The following is an 18,366-nucleotide window of genomic DNA, read 5'->3' as shown; positions in this document are numbered from 1 at the left end:
AATAACCATTTCCGTCATCTGGTTAGGGAAGGGGTTGTAGAGTTGTCATGGTAAAGTAGTCTATAATTTCCAAGGTCAAAGAATCAATGGTAAAAAAAAACAACAACCATATATTGGGGTTCCCATCTAGTGAGTGTATTAACTGTGCAGGCAACATTCTATGTCCTCCAGTCCCGGCAGGAAGAAGGAGGATCTGCCTCACCTAAGACCCGAATCATGCACTAACAAAATATGCAAACAAAAGTGTACTATAAGATCTTTAAAAAAGCTTTATTTAAAACATAAACCAGTATGTCTATACCTGTGTTTCTTCTTTCTCTTCCTTTGCATCTTGACCATCTGCAGATTTCCTTCTTTTCGGTTTTGGATCATCAATTTCATCCTCCTCTTCCTTATCCTTTCTATCTTCTTTCTTGAATTTCTTGTCCTTCTCTTTTTTGTCATCCCTCTCTGGTAGTGTTAATAGTGCTTTGTATATCCGTACTCCAAAATCTCTCTGTAGCATTTCATTGAAGAGCTCTGCAAACAATGATACCTAAATCAAAGCAATGATGAGTGTCTAGTGAAAACAGGCTCCAGCACATGAAGTGACCTTAAGGAGAATTTGTTCTGGAATTAAAGTTGGTCATTATCAGTATAAACAAATTATCTCATAGACGTTTATAAGGTTGATCTTTATCTAAGTTGTATACTATGCTTAAATTAATGTAAATTTCAATTATACTATGTCAATATTCACATTTACAAAAGGCACTTTTTTTAAATCGCTTATCATGGTGTCAAGATCATGACAGGGCTCGAAAAAATTGAGCCCACTCGCTATGGCGAGCCAGATTTAATCAGGTTGAGCTATTTTTTGGGCCTACTCGCCTGTTCTGGAGAGCTGATAATAGGTGTTCTGCTTGCTCAAGTAAATGAGCAATAAAGATGCTTTTAAATCTTGTTATTTATTTATTTATTTTTAAATATTTTTTATTTGCAGATAGCTCATCTTTCCATAATACGTAAGTAAGAAACAGAAGAAGAAATTCATTAATGACAGAAATGGCGTATTTACGCAATTGCAACCGATGTTTAAAAGCCATATATAGTTCATAAACATAAAAGGTTTAGAATATAAAAAGAAGACTCACATCATTAATAACGCATTCTAATTTTAAAAGTAGAAAAAAAAGACATATCCAATCTGACAGCATAGCAGCCTGGCATTTTAAATTAGCCCGAGTCTTCCCACAAGGTCTTGAACTTCTTATAGGAAACGGCTCTTAAGGCATACATTCTTTCATGCTCTTTATTCTTATTCAATTTACTAAATAACTGTGTAAAGTGGGGATGACATTCGATCTCCAATTTTGTAGGATCAACGATCTTGCAGCTAAAACCATGATAAATATCTGTTTTTTCTGTAGCATGGTGGCTGTAAACCCTGTGGAGTATCCTAAAACTATTGCCTGGGTGTCTAGTGTCTGAGGGACTTTCAGAATACCATGACAGTATCTATTAATGCTTTCCCAGAATCCACCTAGCTTCGGACATTCACTAATAATATGAGTCCAGTTCCCCCCTCCTTGTAAGTTGCATCAAAAGCAATTTAATGAAATCTGGGGATTTGTTTGTGTAGGAAATCTGGGGTGCGATACAACAGCCACTTAAAACTGCATCCGCCTAAAATTAGCCGCTTTCAGCAAGGTGCTGTTATATGTATTGATCTGAATCCAGTCCATACTGGAAATATGCAGCCCTTCCTGGTTTACCCATTTTTTCTGCTTTCTGATACAGTGTTTTTGACCCTTGGGTCTGAAACAAAGAAACCCAACCGCTTATTGACATACGCCGCATGTAATTTACTAATTGCTCTACGAGTTCACTGGCTTCGCAAATATATGCAGGGTTAAGTTTCGATAGGAAACTATAACCCTCGCAAATTACCATTGCAAAATGACTATGTTTAAGCGTGGGTTCTATTTCAGACCAGGTCTTCCAGCCTCCCATCAACAAATCTCCTGTTTTACTGTAACCCTGGGGGGAAAACCAAACTTCGCTAATGTATAAAAAAGGCTTTTTCCAGCATACCAGGTCGAATGCCTTCTCTGCATCTAAAAACATGATCTGAGTTGGAATTTTATTTTGGTGGAAATAGTCCAGTGCTTCAATTAGAAAAGTAGTGTTAAAAGAAAGTTGTCGCCCTGCGACAAAGCCACATTGATCTTTGTGAATTATGGACCCTATACAGTTGCTTATCCTGTTGGTTATTAATTTAGCTATGATCTTATAATCGGAGTTCAGCAAACTGATAGGTCTGTATGAGTTTACATCCTCTTCATCTTTTTCCTTTTTTTTAAAACTTACTACCACCGAATTGCGAAAGGAAGATGGTATTTCCCCATCATGTAAGATGTGATTGGCCAATATTACGAGTTTGCTATTCAAACTCACGCAGTATTTTTAAAAAAATGTAATCGGGATGCCGTCTGCCCCGCTAGCTTTTCTGTTGGCCATTGATTCCATCACTCCTTCCATTTCTTGCACTGAAACATCAACCAATATTTTATACATTGGTCTGAAGTTAGTTCTGGAATTTGTAATCCATTAAAAAAAAGGTCTAACTTCCTACTATCTACCTCTTGTCTAGATGAGTATATAGATTCATTATGCCTGACAAACTCGCTCTGTATTATGTTTTCATCTGTGGTGTGACTCTTAGTGAGCTTGTTTTGTCAATGCGTGCACCCTATTTTGAGCTTATTTATCTTTAAGTTGCCAGGCTAGAAATCTAACTGGGAATTCACTTTCTTCATACATTTTCTGAAGATAAGCAGAATTAGAGACATGCACGTACTAGCTCTAATGCCCGTTTATTCTTAGTATTTTTGTCTTTTAAGTATTGCTCGTTTGTGAGCCTAACTTTTGCTTCAAGTTGATTTCTCTGTAGCAATTGCACCCACCTGGCAGTGATCTGTTTAGATGATATCACCCCGTGAATTGTGGTCTTAAAGGCCTCCCATACATTTTCTAGCAGGGAAGTGCCCTTATTGATACTAAAGAACCGCTCTATTTCACCTTGAATTTCCCCACACCAATCTTCGTCTTCCAACTGTACTCTATTAAATTTCCATTTTAAGGTTTTTCATCTCTACCTATTCCAGATATTTCTAAATTCAATAGTGCATGATCCGAAAAACTATTTTGTGCGAAAGTATAGTTGGCTTGAGACATTTCTTTAGAGGTTAAAAATAGTCAAGCCTGGCGGCCGAGTTGTATTTTGCTGAATAACACGAGTACTCTCTTTTCTCTGGATATTTTGACCGCCAGCGATCCACTAAGTTTAACTTAGATTTGCATTCCTCTAGTACTGCACATACTCATGTTTTTTTCTGTTTCCGCAACACTGTGGATGAGTCTAGTCCTGGATTCTGTAAATAATTAAAATCCCCGCCCAAGATAATCGGTCCAGGGATTAGCAGCAATGCAAAAAACAGACCCAGTAAAGGAGCAGGGTTGTCTTCTATTGGGGTGTAGATTGTGGCTATGGTTAACTTAATTTTATTGATTATTCCATTAACTAATTCCCACCTTCCCTCTTTGTATATCTGGGAATGTGTTGGCTGAAAGGGAAAAAATGTGTTAAAAAATATTGCTACTCCTCTTTGCGCTGTGCCTGTTGATGATAGATAACTGCTACCAGCCCATTTCTGTAGTATATTAAATGACAGTTTCTTACTTGCAACATAATGGGTTTCCTGCAACAGAATAATATCTGGAGGATAACCCTTTAACCATTCTTCCACAGCCCTCACTTTCATTTTATTATTTAAGCCATTAGCGTTGAAGGAGAGGATTCTAACACCATTTTTAGTGACCTGTTGATTAGGCACCATTACTGATAGAGGAAAAAATTGGCTTATTATGCACATGCTTCCTCCTAATTATTTTAGTAATAATATGGTTATAATATATAGAGTAATAATATATAAAGTGACAGTGCAGTCGAAGTGCGACAATATTAAACTATGATATAAATCAGGGAAGAGAACTCTCCCACTCCCACATTTGTGCATGATTAAACCTGCACAATGAAGTGTCAGAGCTATAATTAGGATAAAAACTTCGTAATTTTCCCTGAAAACATTATATTTTTACATGTCTGAATAACTGTAAAAGTGCCCATACGAAATAAAGTGCATAATGCCTAGTGTATAGTACATAGTTGCTTATTATAGGGAGAAAAACATTGTCTCTAAGAAAAATAACGATAAAAATGACTGTGCCAAAAATGCACTAAATGTTTAATCAAAACAAACCTTTGATTTCCTTTAAACACATTATTCTTTGTTTTTCAAAAACATTTCTAGAGTAAAACCTCTATCCACTGAAGTTCCTATAGCATTGGGCAAATAACATAATAAAGTGCAATATAGTGCTTAAGATACATACCTACGTTTAAAAAACAACTGCCTAAATGTCTCATTTGATTGTTTTAAATGACCAATAAATGATAGAATCAATAGATCAGCTCTGAAGTGCAAAACAGCGCCAGAGAACATAAAAATTACAGTGTCAAAATCTCTCACCGGTTCGTTGTAAATATTATGACATTTTCTTCCATTCCAACTTATAAAAATGTCATACATACCCTTAAATTCAAACGAGCTATCTCCTTTTTTTCACCCATGCTTCCCCTTTACCCCCTGTGCACCCCTCACACCCTTCGGGCGTTTCCCTCCCTGTGCGCGTGAAGGAGTAACCCCACTTCTCCTCCCCTCCCCTTCCCCCCTTGTGAATATTGGGTGCCATGTTGCTGCACCCCCTCCGCTTGTGCGCTTCCACCATTTGAGGCTGTATAGCCTCTTCCACCCTAATGATGCCCGACCCCCATTATGCTTTATTTGAAGAGCCCTCACATGCCTTATTATTAAGTTTATCACTTTATCTATGAGATATATATGCAAATGAGTCCACACAAATAAAGACCTCACAAATTGGAAAAAGCAGGAATAAACAAAAAACTATGAAACTTTTTTGATACCATCCTTATAAATGAAATTAAATAAAAAAAGTTTTTATTCCCAGCTTATCACCGGTGATCCTTCTACAAATTTTTTTAATCCAACTTCACTTTTTTTAATCATGTAAGTTCTTAGAGGGCACATCACATTACCACCAGAGGCTTCTGGTTGGTAAAACATGTAGCTACATAATGGTAACAATGTTATCGAGATGTGAGTGGTAGTTGAAATAGAGTAAAGACCAAGTTGGTGTCAATACATGTGATAAATGTACAATGATGGTTTTAAGTATGTATATATATATAGAGGATATTGTGTTTTAACATATATATTTTTTATTTTATAGGTAATATTTGTATCATACAGTTGTACATTTGCACAGAAAAATATTGGTTGCATATATGGTATTTATACCATGATAATGAAGGCATAAGTTTGCACAAAATAGCATGATTTTGCACATAGGGTATTTATACCGTGATTCAAATGCGAGCTTTGCACATCAGCGTAAATTTGCACATAAAAGTGGTGTTTGTTTACAAGTAAAGCATAATTTGCACACTGAGAATGGCAGCTACTAGCAGAGATTTGCACAAAAATATGTACTGTAATGCGCTATTTGCACAGTTAATTTTGTCAAATATGTAACCAATATATAAGGTTTTCCATGTATTGTATTGTACTGTAAGAAACTGGTCAGTTAAGGTACTAGACTGATACTGTTACCACCAAGATTACCGAGTAGCACTGTTTCGATGCACAAAAGAGCACTGTCACTTTAACACTGCATCACCAAAAAAGAAAAAAAGTGGTTTGTTGGCATTTAAGGGATCAGGTGACACTACTCCGTGTCATGTGATCAAGGTACGTTGTGTACCGAAACGCGTAATGGCCGGCATGCTAAACAGCTAAATAAAGAAGATCTTAAGCACTTACTTGGGTCTGTGCTCCACGTTTTTTTCCTGAAGGAAAGGCGCAAGCGACTCCTCGTGGGAGTGGAGTGGCGTAATATATATATATATATATATATATACACACACGTCTTGGTTTTTATTTATTTTTTCTGCTCCTACTCATTTCTCTTGCTCTCTCTCAAGCATCCTGTCTTAACTCGAACTCTATTGAAGTAGTTCTTGCGCTTTTGAGACATTGTCAAAAATATAGAATTTTCCTTTTGCAAGAACCTTCAGTTTTGATTGCTGAAAAATGGATGCCTGTGCTTCCTCGGATTTGAACATGTCAATCATTCTTACGAATTCACAGCGTCTCTTAGCTGACATGTCCGAGAAGATTTTGAAATTCGGAACTTCTTGCGTTGATAATTTGATAATGTTCTTTTCGCAGTAGCTTTAGTGAGAATCTTCTCCACTCTAAAATCCGCAAAATTCAATAAGATAGTACGGGGAATTTAGCATTAGGAGGTCTCTGAGATGGAACTCTGTGGGATCTTGTGATGGTCAGGTAACCCTCAAGCTCTGGAATTGCCTTCTTCAAAGAAGTCTCAACCCACTCACATACGTGTGGACCTTCAATGGTTTCTGGCACACCTACCAGACGCAAATTAGAATGTCTATTAAAATTTTCCAGGTCTTGTAATTTAGATTCAAGAATTTGTGTGTTGTGCTTGAATTGGGCTAATTCCTGTTCATAGGTTGAGGTTTTATCTTCCAGAGTGAAGACGTGTTCTTCCACTTCATTTAATCGTTCCAGAATTTTCCCTATTGATTCTTCTATCTGGGAGAGCCTGTCGTGCAAGGAGGCAATTTCTACCGCTTGTGAGATCCCAAGCTCTTTAATTTCAGACAGAATCATTTCAAACATATTCTGAATAGCAGGATCAGTTTCTTTCGAGTCCCTCGAGACTTCAATATTGCCATTGCTCTGAGGATTCGGAATTGCAAGCTGTTGTTGATTTGTTGGTCTATCTACATCTACTGGTTGAAGATTACCAGAGGATGTAGGAATAGAAGCTTGCGGTGCCAAAGTTTGCAACATAGTTGGGGCCTGGCTGACTGGAGTAAATTGAGCAGCAGGAGTAGCTGGAGCCACTGCTGTTCTTGTAAAGTGGGACGTCGAGAATAGCGGGAACTGCTTGCAGCAGACTGGGGTGGAGAAAGACTCCGTAACTGGCATTTTCTGGTAGGAGGCAGTAACGGTCTGTTCTTCTTCTGGCCGTATCTCAGGAGAGCTCTGTACCTGGAATTGAAACATCTCCAGTGCTTCCAGGCTGGCGCCATTAATAGCTTTTCCTGTCATGGTGACGTGTCCTGCAGGGGACTGTGCTTTCTTCTGTGCAATCAGTTGTTGGACTTTCAAGTCCATTCTTTGTTGGGCGTTCCACAAAGTGTGCGTACTACTGCCTGCTGTTTTCTCTGCGCCTGGCTTAGTACGTGACTTTCTTTGTGTTTCTAACTTCTGATTGCTTGTTTTGGTGCCTGCTGTGGGGTTTGTGGTTGCTTCCCTTTGTTTTACTGGGCGCATACTTCTGTGCCTCGCACCCTCTTCCCCCACACCCAATTCTTCAAATCCTGTGTTTTCTTTTAGCTTCTTCTTGCTAATAATGTATCATTTAGTTACACCCACTTTTTTCCCCCCACAAATCGGCAATGCTTTGAGATATAAGGTAAAGAACCCATCCTCTGCTTTTTTTTTCCGGCCCTTTCCCCCTTCTTTAGTTCGTCCTTGTTCACCAATCCGATTTCTTCACCCATCAACAGCTGTAGTTTCTTTTGCTCACCTTCTACCCATTACATGCTGCCTCTCAATCGTCCCTGCTCCTGCATTCTCCTCCAGTTCCATCTACAATGTCAGGTCCTCACCTTGTACAGATGCGCCCAGTCTCCACTCTGCTCCGCGTCTCCACTGTACGAGGCTCCAACCAGCACTCTGACCAACACCACTGCTGCTTGTGAGATTGAAAAAGCTGTTTCTGTGTGGCATTTACTCACTGCACTCGCGCTTCGTTTCCTCTTTCTTTTACGCCTGCTCGGTCCCCTGGAGCAGCGAATCACTCGTCATGCCGGAAAAAAGAACGCAGAGAGCCGCGGGAGTCCCGGTCATCCGTTCGCTTGCTCACAACTCACTGCATCGATGTTTCCTGGGGGCGGGGCATCGCCAGGTGGAGCGCACTAGCCGCGATGCATTTGGGCAGTGTCCCGCAAATCTTGTTTTCTTTTTGTGACTGAAGTTAGAGGAATTTGTGAACTGGGTGACAACTGCGCTGTGCAAAGCATGTAACATGATAGGCTGTAAGATTTCAGGCTTTTTTCCTAACACAACACTGAAATAGCTAATAAGTGAACTGTTCAATCATTTCAAATATATTTTACTAGGTATGAAGACACATTTTTGTAATTCTATGGTAAAAAAAGATTTTATTAAGATCAAAAGAAATCAGAACACTTTACTTAATGATGTGCAAATGTTAAATATTTTTGCTGAAACACAATTTTAAAACATTAATTATGCACTATATAGTTTTATCAGTAATACTACACATTAGTGGTAAAGTTTTGTGGCCATTTCACTGGAAAAAGTGCTATCTGTAAACGACAATGCACTACTACATCATGCTTTAGAAATATATTTATGAAAAGTAAGTTTTTAAACATGAACTGGGAAATATTTCTGCTCCTGCCCAGATGGCAATGCTATTAGTTAAGTAGGAGGCAAGCCAGGGATCTTGAGTACCCTATATGTGGGCTCGATTCTTATTATACATGGAGCAAACGTTTAGTCTAGTAAATGAAATAAAAAGAGTGTTATTGTACAGCAGAAATAGAAATTGTGAACTTGCATATTTGGAGGTGCTCTCATGTAATAATGAAGAAAAAGGCGGCTCCATAAGACAAACTGTTTGCCTAGGATCACACAATTTGAGACCAGTTCACAGGTCAAATACATAACAATTAGGTGAATTACTAGACTTACAGGTCTAGTAACATTTTTATGATTTATTAAACCCTACATTATATTACATAAAAATATCAAATGGTATCATACCTACATATAGGTAAAAGGTCATGTTAGAAAAATATGTAACTATGTACGCCTGAATTCAAACACAGCATTAAAACTGTAACATATATGTTTCATCTCTTAAATGTAATAATTTAACAGCAGATTTACTGCAAATAAAATGTATTAGCACTCGCTCTATATTTTGCTCATAGCCATCCATCACGTACATGAGATCCTGGAGCCTCAAGATGATTTAGGTTTGGAATATCTAAATACTGTCCAACAAGAACTCTTGGATTAACAAATTACATTTGTATCCATTTCAAAATTTCGTAAACAATGACTGGTAGCTACAGGTTCAAGCTCCCACCCAGTGTAACTCACTAGCATCCTCACCAAAGCCCAAAACCTGTCTCCTCAAAATGTATAAGGAATAAAAAAACTCATTTTTTCTTACACTTTCATTATGTTGTGGCTTGCCACAGGCGCTTGATCACTTCCCTCCAACTCCGAGCCCAGGTATTATTGGCCAACCCTTCAAACCCTTGCTCAGGACATTGCCACTCAGGATGCCATACGCCTTGGTTTTGCAGAAGTCATTTTACCCAGGATTGGGGCTGTCTCATTTGTGCTGCCCAGTTGTGACTATCACACACTCACCCCCACCCCAAAGGCTACCAGCTCAGCCAATTCTATCAGTTTGTGCGCACCTCAAAATCGGTCACAATATGCCCCATCTGAGTGGGTGGCTACAGTGGGATTCAAAGCTACCACAACAGTATGCACACTAGTGGGTGACCACTGAGGCACTAAAATGGAGATCAACTTGGCATTGCGGCCACCTGTGCCCTACCCAGCATGAGTATTAAGGCACAGTCGCACAAACTCACTTAAACTAGTGGTGGTAACCCTCGTGACATAACCCAGAGTGAAAGGAAGGGAGCAGTTGAGGAGGGGTCGGCTATCCTGTGCCTAAGGGGAGAGAACACGGGGTGACTCTCTTGCTGGGAGTGCATGTAATAAATGGAGCTGAAATGGGGAAGTGCTGGGGAGTGGATTGGATGTTGGGTAAAGGGCTTGGTTGGGGAATGAACAAGACGAGTGCAGCATTCCCCTGAAGTCTGGTGGACAGTGACCTGAATAAAAGAGAACAAAGAACCCATCCTCCACAGTGGATCAAGTGATTTCCACCCTATTCATCCACCTTGAAAGTAGTTGAGAGGTGATTTCTGCTGAGGGAGCAAAATACCCATGACCTAAGAAAAAGCCTTGCTAAGGGTACCAAATGAGATACAGGAGGACTTTCCAGAGAGGAAAGGCACTACACAAAGGAAGCTACAATTAAGGGAAGCAGGATGCACAAAAGACAACTCGAGGGTTTGTCTAATAAAGTGCATATGGTCCAGTAAATCTAGATGAGCTAAGAAGGGGTTACAAGTGTTAGAAGGACAAGCTGATGTGAGGCTGAAAGAGTGAAACTAGTAAAATAAGGAGAGTCAAGTCAAGTCAATAAATTTATATAGCGCGCTACATACCCAGAGGGTCTCAAGGCGCTTGAAGAGGGGTGGGGAATTACTTCTCGAATATCCAGGTTTTAAGCTGCTTTCTGAATGCTAGGTGGTTTTGAGTGAGGCGAAGGTGCATGGGAAGTGAGTGTAAAAGGAAAGACGTGTATTGAGGCATTCGGGTCCAAGTTCGTAAAGAGCTTTGTGTGCGTGGGTGAGGAGGCGGAAAGTTATCCTCTTATTGACGGGGAGCCAGTGGAGGTTTTTCAGGTGACCAGAAATGTGTTCTTTACGCGGGATGTCTAATATGAGTCTGGCTGATGCGTTCTGGATGCGTTGGAGTTTTTTCTGAAGTTTTGCGGTGGTACCAGCGTAGAGGGTGTTTCCGTAGTCCAGGCGGCTTGTAACCAGTGCGTGGGTGACCGTTTTTCTAGTTTCGGTGGGGATCCAGCGAAATGTTTTTTTGAGCATGCGAAGAATGTTGAAGCAAGATGAAGAGACGGCGTTGACTTGTCTGGTCATCGAGAGTGAGGAATCCAGGATGACGCCTAGGTTCCGTGCGTGATCCGTCGGGATGGGTGCTTTTCCAAGGGCCTCTGGCCACCAAGTGTCGTCCCAGGCGGAGGGGGAGGTACCTAAGATAAGGACTTCTGTTTTGTCTGAATTCAGTTTCAGACGGCTATGCTTCATCCATTCGGCTACCTCTTTCATTCCTTCATGTAGGTTGGTTTTGGCGATGTTTGGGTCTTTGGTGAGTGAGAGGATCAGTTGAGTGTCATCAGCGTAGGAGATGATGTTGAGGTTGTGTTGGCGTGCGATGGTCGCGAGGGGGCTCATGTATACGTTGAAGAGGGTGGGGCTGAGTGAAGATCCTTGTGGCACGCCGCAGATGACTTCAGTGGCCTCTGACTTGAATGGTGGGAGGCGTACTCTCTGAGTTCTTCCGGCAAGGAATGAGGTGATCCATTCCAGTGCTTTTCCTTGGATTCCGATGTTTCTGAGTCGTTGTAACAGGGTGTTATGACAGACTGTGTCGAAGGCTGCGGAGAGGTCGAGGAGGATGAGGGCGACTGTGTCTCCATTGTCCAGTAGAGTTCGGATGTCGTCTGTTGCTGCGATGAGTGCGGTCTCAGTACTGTGTTTGGCTCGGAAGCCGGACTGTGAGGAGTCGAGGGATTTGTTGACTTCGAGGAAGGCGGCGAGCTGGTTGTTGACAGCTTTCTCGATGACTTTGGCCGGGAATGGAAGGATCGAGATGGGGGCGGTAGTTTTTGAGTTCGGTGGGGTCAGCTGTGGGTTTTTTCAGAAGGGCGCTGAGTTCGGCGTGTTTCCAGCTTTCTGGGAAGGTGCCGGAGTTGAGGGAGCAGTTGATGACGTCTCGGAGGTGTGGTGCTATGATGGAGTCTGCTTTGTTGAAGATGTGGTGAGGGCATGGGTCTTTGGGGGATCCTGAGTGGATGGAGTTCATCAGGCGGATGGTGTCCTCAGTGGAGATTGGGTTCCAGTCATTAAGGATGTTCAAGGGGGGTGAAGGTACGGCAGAGGATTGGGTGGGTTGGTCTTCGGGTTGGTTGTCGAAGCTGTTGTGGATGTCTGCGATTTTGTCGTGGAAGAACGAAGCTAGGGAGTCGAAAAGGGTTTGAGAGGGGGTGATGTCGTTGGAGTTGGCAGTGGGGTTGGTAAACTCTTTGATGATGTAGAATAATTCCTTGCTGTTGTGGGCGTTTTTGTCTAGTCGGTCTTTGAATGCGGTTTTCTTGGCAGTCCGGATCAATTGGTGGTGTATGCGGGTGGCGTTTTTGAAGGCGTCCCTGGTGTTGGTGTTTGGGTCTTTTTTCCAGGCCTTCTCAAGGGAGCGACAGAGTTTCTTGGATTTCTTAAGATCCTCGTTGAACCAGGGGGCGTTTTTGCTGCCTAGTTTGATTTGACGTTTTTTCAAAGGTGCTAGGTTGTCGGCGGTGTTGCTTAGCCATTGAGTGAGGTTAATGGCTGCTTGGTTGGGGTTCGATGAGTGGGCAGGGGGGTTTTGAAGAAGCGATGTGGAGATCTGGTCCATGGTGATTTTGTCCCAGTTTCTTCGCAGGGTAGGTTGAGGATGGTTGTGGGTTGTGGTCTTATTGTCAACAAAGTGAACGCAGCTGTGGCCCGTCCATTGGAGAACTGTGGTGTGACTGAAGGAAATATGTTTGCTGGAGGTGAAGATAGGGTCGAGAGTGTGTCCTGCGTGGTGTGTGGGGGTATTAACAAGTTGTTTGAGTCCGAGGTTGGCGAAATTGTCCAGAAGGGTGGTGGTGTTGTTGTCGTTGCTCTTTTCCAGGTGGAAATTGAGGTCTCCCAGTAGGATGTAGTCCTCGGAGGAGAGGGCGTGTTGGGTGATAAAATCAGTGATGTATTCAGTGAATTGTGCACGGGGTCCTGGTGGCCTGTAGAGGAGGGTGCCTCTGAGTGTGGTCTTGGGGTCGGTGTGGATCTGGAAGTGAAGGTGTTCGGCGCTAGAGAGGTTGACGTCCGAGCTGGTTGAGATGCGGATGGAGTTCTTATGGACGATGGCGATGCCTCCTCCTGTTTGGATGGTGCGATCTTTTCGGATGATCTTGTAGCCTTCCGGGATGGCTATGGTGATGTCTGGGGCTGAAGAGGCGTTCATCCAAGTTTCTGTTAGGAAGGCGACGTCTGGAGAGATGGTGTCTAGTAGATTCCAAAGGTTGATGGCGTGGCTGTGGACCGATCGGGTGTTGAGTAGGATGCATTTTAGGTGGTTGGCGTCAGATCTATGTTTGGTGTTAGTGGAAGAGGAATTGGTTTTTGTGCCGTCAAACTTGCAGGAGTTGCATGTGAAGGGTCCATGGGTGTGTCCAGGTGCGGCTTGGGCGCAGTTGGGGAGTCGGCCGGGGTTTAGTGCAAGGAGGGAGGAGGAATTGTATGTAAAGCGGGTGGGCAGGGACTTAAGGGAACCAGGGGGTCTGGCGCTGGGCGCGGTCTTGGCGCGGTCTTGGCGCGGACGGGCGTAGACGGGCTTACCTTTGGTGCACCTTCGGCGCGGCCGCAGCGCGTGGACGCTGCCCGTGGGGACATCTGTCATTAAATGGAGAGTGGAGGGGGAGGGGCGTGGGAGGGGCAGCAGGGAGGCAGGAGCGGGGCGAGGAGGAAGGGCCCTGGGAGACAACAACAAACAAAATGGAGGCGGTGAAAAGTCGAGTGAGGCTGGGGGCACTGAGATTATAATCACAAGCGCTTTTAAACAGGCGGCGTTATTGTGCAGAGATAGAGCGCAGTGCCGTTTTCGTCGCGCTGTTTCAATGGCACCAACTATGCAGCAATACAAATCACCAGAAACGCTGTCGCGCTATTATAATGGCACAAACTAAGCAGAGTTACAAATCACCAGAAGCGCTATGAGCGCAGTGAGGTCAAACAAATGCACAATTTAAAAGTACAGACAGTCTCAAGTCAATGGGTGAGTAACGATACCACCAGGAGCCAGGGAGCGTGGGAGCGACTGCGTCTGACGAAGTCAGAGGTGTCAGATGTGACTCAATGTGTCTGCAAGATGAAAGTCCAATGCCTAACTACCTCCCTGTACACCGATGTGTGCCTAGCACTAAATATGGACATTGCTAGACTGCAAGACAACTGTATTTCTATTTGCTACTACGAATATTGTACATTCATATGTCATTATGTACGGTGCCTTCTTCATTTGAAAACGTAATACAAAAATATTTAAAAAAATAAAATAAGGAGAGGATTGAAACGGTGAACAACTCACTCTGCAGCACCCTTATTAGAGTGCTGGGAGTTCGAGTGGAGATTGAAGCAGATGCTCTTATAGGGAATAATATTGCAACATGTTTCAAAATGGTAAGAAAACAAGTTTCAATCCATACAACGGAGAACCTGAATTTCCCTGGAAGGAGTGGATAGAGGCATTTAAAGTATGTATGCTTGCTTCTGGAGGAGAACAATTACTTGACGACATAAAACAGACAACCTTGTTGCAATGTTTAACAAAAAGAGGGATTGAGAGTAGATCGCACCCTTCCAGAACTGCAAACTGAGGACACAGGAGATAACTTACCTTTGTATATCAAAACTTTGAATCAATTAGAAGTACATTTTGGAACTAAGAAAAACGTAATTTTAGAAAAATATCAAACAAAAACAAATCAAATTTGTTTGTCTGTTATAAGTTTAAGTTTTTTTTGGTGAATTGCCTATTTCCAGGAAAACACAACCAATGTATACCTTACTAAATAATGCTGTGCATATTGGACAAGGCAATACAAGAAAAACTTTGAAGTGCACATAACCTAACATAGCCAAAAGTGCTGGATATAGCGAGGTGAGAGAAACATCTAAATGTGTAAAAATTAGGAATGAGAAAAACAGAATTGTATGTTTTCATAAAGAAAGAATGAATGAGGAATACTTGATCTGTTTCATGAATTCTCTGACACAATATATATAAAAGTTTTGATAAGGTATGAGTAAGCAAAAGAACCATGAAAATGTACAGAACAATTGTATGAGGTATGGAATCTAAAACAATTGCATAGATGATAAAAGTTGTCCAGCATGGACTGGGATATGCATGAAATGCAAAACAAGAAATACTAACGACATGTAAGAAAAATAGAGACGTGTAAACGCAGTAAATGAGAAACAATGACGGAAAGGAGAAAGATGACAATGATTATTATGTTTTACATGTAAAGGATGAAGAGATGCAGATTGTGAAAGAGATTAACGAAAGTCAAATAACGGATTGTGATGTATACAGGTAAAAAGGAGCGATGATCTTAAATGTTAAACGATCTATAACATTGAATTTTGAAGTTTTGGTACATTCGAGAACAAGATGTAGAATATTATCTGAAAAACACTGTCAAGGGGGAGGAGCTACGCGGGCATCCAAGATGGTCGCGTGAGCAGAGAGCTCCCGAGACCCGCGCCGCCCTTCTTTATCTATCCTGCAGATATCCTGGTCACTTCGACGGGCTTTTGGAGTGCTACTCTCACTGATGCTGTCGATCCTTTTTTGGTCGAAATCGGACCTCGGGGACCATTTTTCTATCGTCTCCAACTTTCTGGCCTAACCCCAGACGCAACCGGGGTCTCAACTGCATATTATGGCCGAGCTGTAATGCAACAACAACGGCTGCCTGGCATCTGGCCCACCGGTGGTGTGCCACTTTCACTTTCGGTTTCAGGACCTCTCGTCTCTGACTCCTTGGGACCTCCTACTTTGTCTTGGCCTTCCACTCTCACAGTGAACGCTTTCCTTCTTTTGGGCTGGCGAGGAGACCCGCGGCATCCTCTCGTAAAAGTACTCTTTCGAGTTTTGGGACTTGTCACCGTCCCGCTGCACTTGGGTGTCTCCGGCCGACGCTGAATGCAACATGGCGACAAAACCTGAGGCGGAGAAACGCAGGAAGACTGTTACTCGGGGGGGGTCGATCCAGTCCAATATGATCGAGCGCTACACCCAGCCGAGAGGCTCCCCGGGTGTCACCAGTGTTGGCTTGGAAGACCCGAGGACCGACATGTCGTCTTCCTCTGAGGTGTCTCTTCAAGACCTTTAGGCCGCCATTTCTGGACTCAAGGCCGATATGAGTCAGCAATACGAAGCCATCGTGTCCAAGATAGACACGGAGGCGGTGGATGTTACTCTTATTCGAGCCGACCTGGCCAAGACTAACGAGAGGGTGAAGGCATTGGACTTAGGAAATCTGCGTTCCTCACACGACCTCTTGCTTAAACGCATGGAAGACTACGATAATAGGGCCAGGCGGAACAACATACGCTTGGTCGGAGTGCCGGAAAACAATGATGCTGCCTCGATCGATCTACTGGTCGAGGAACTTATTGTCGCTAAACTCGCTCCTGCAGGACTCAGCAAGTTCTTTGCCGTAGAGCGCGCCTATCGCTTCCCAGGGGGTCAGGTGAAGCCAGGAGGCCCGCCGAGGCCTATCATCGCTAGACTGTTTCACTATCGGGACAGAGACGCTTTCCTGCAGGCCGCTCGTAAACACGGCCCGTTGAAGTACGATAATAACTCTGTCTCTATTTATCCTGATGTCACTCCCCAAGTGCAACGACAACGATCTGGGTTCCTCGGAGTGAAACGTCGTCTGAGAGATCTGGGACTGAAATACGCCATGCTGTTTCCAGCTCGGTTGCGGATTGAGTTCAGAGAACAAGCTTATTTTTTCGATCAGCCGGACCGTGCTAGTGACTGGTTGGACTCGTTGCCGAAAGATGACACTGAGAGCGGAGGCCCTGGTGGTGCGGAAGGTGGTGCAACGGCCCAGGATTAACGTGGGCCCCCAGAGGTCCGACTTGAGACTATGAACTCTACAGAGTAACTTTATTGTATGCTTTATGATTATGCCCGTGGTGGTGCGGGTGATTTCTCCCTTCCTCCTCGGGGGGTTCTTTGTGTAGATCAGATGGGGCGACAGGCACACTGCAGTTTGGGGTGGCTTTTTAGTCAGCAGGGGTGCAGGGTGGGGGGCGTTGTAACAGGTTCTTGGTTGGGGGGTGGTTTTCGGGGGCTTGGTTGTGTTTCATGTTTTTTGTTATTTTCCCTTTTTCATGGTATGTCACTGATTGCAAATCTTCTGGGTTCTTGGTTGTGGGGGGGGGTTGGATCGGGTCGCTTTTTCTGGGATGGGGGGAGGGGTGAGATGCAGGTTCTTTCTTGGAACGTCAACGGTTTGGGTGACAGAATTAAACGTGGCATTGTGTTACAGTTTCTGAGGCGCCATGCCCCTGATGTTGTGTTCCTTCAAGAGACGCACTTGATCGGTAATGCCTGTAAGGCTCTTGACCGTCGGGGCTATCGACTGGTCGCCCACGCTGGTTTCACCTCCGGGTCCCGGGGAGTGGGTATAATGGTGAAATCCTCCCTTGCCCTTGAGATTGATGATGTTATCCTGGATGATCGGGGGCGGTATGCTGCTGTCTCCGGGAGATGGGAGGGTAAGCCACTTGTATTAGTGGTTGTGTATATTCCCCCGGGGCTGCAGGCTACCACTTACGCCGATCTTGGCAAGACTCTTCTGGGTCTCCCTGATGGTCTGCTGGTCATGGGTGGAGACTTTAACTCTGTTATGTCTGGCGAATGTGATCGGCTGCCCCCTAGAGTTTTGCCGCAATCCCAGATGTGGCTTTATGAGATGGCTGAGACTTTTGGTCTGGTGGATGTTTGGTGTTTGCTACACCCTGCCCTGATGCAGTATACCTTCCACTCTGGTGCACATGGCAGCCTCTCTCGTATAGATTACTTCTTTATGCTGGCTTCTACTCTATCCTTGGTCCGGGAGGTTCGTCATCTCCCCCGGGGCATCTCGGACCATTCCCCCTTGATGATTAGGATTTCTGTGGGTGGTCTGCTTGGTAACAGAGTTCCCCCTGTTCCCCCCTGGCACTTCCGGAACCCCCGGCTCCGCTCAGATATGGTGAAGGCTATTGACTGTTACTTTGATGAAAATGTGGGTTCGGTCACCTCCCCTACGGTTCTCTGGGAGGCCTTTAAAACTGTTATTCGGGGATCTGCACTATCTCTCATTGCTGCTGAGCGGAGGGCTAAGAGGGAGGCCGTTCTGGCCCTTGAGACTGAAATCGCGGCGCTTGAAAGTGGGCTGGGTGGGGACGACACGCCTGCGCTGTTACACACTCTGGAACTGAAACAGGCAGATTACAAGGCTTGTGTTACCGATGCTGCTAAGTTGATGCGAGCGAATCAATTGGGCCGGCTGTATGATGTGGGTGACAAGGCCAGCAAACTCCTGGCATGGCTGGATAGGTCTGAAAGAGCGAGTCGTGTTGTGCCTGTTATTGTTCGCGAATCTGGTGAGAGTGTGTCTGATCCCGGCGAGATTGTGGATTGCTTT

At 43.7% G+C, this 18,366-nt stretch overlaps 1 protein-coding gene across 2 annotated transcripts in view; it reads right to left on the bottom strand.

Moving 5' to 3' along the window:
* The window catches only part of CCAR1 (cell division cycle and apoptosis regulator 1), a 1,290,009-nt gene that overhangs the window by 552,366 nt on the left and 719,277 nt on the right, over positions 1-18,366 (bottom strand). For both annotated transcript variants that reach the window (XM_086922386.1, XM_086922387.1), the window contains exon 18: positions 302-535. In XM_086922386.1, coding sequence (XP_086778512.1) covers positions 302-535 — 234 coding nt within the window. The remainder of the gene's footprint in view (positions 1-301; positions 536-18,366) is intronic.

The sequence above is a fragment of the Lissotriton vulgaris genome, chromosome 5, assembly GCF_964263255.1.
Source record: "Lissotriton vulgaris chromosome 5, aLisVul1.2, whole genome shotgun sequence".
NCBI lineage: Eukaryota > Metazoa > Chordata > Amphibia > Caudata > Salamandridae > Lissotriton > Lissotriton vulgaris.
Note: the sequence above shows the minus strand (reverse complement) of the source record. Positions and strands in the feature narration are given on the sequence as shown.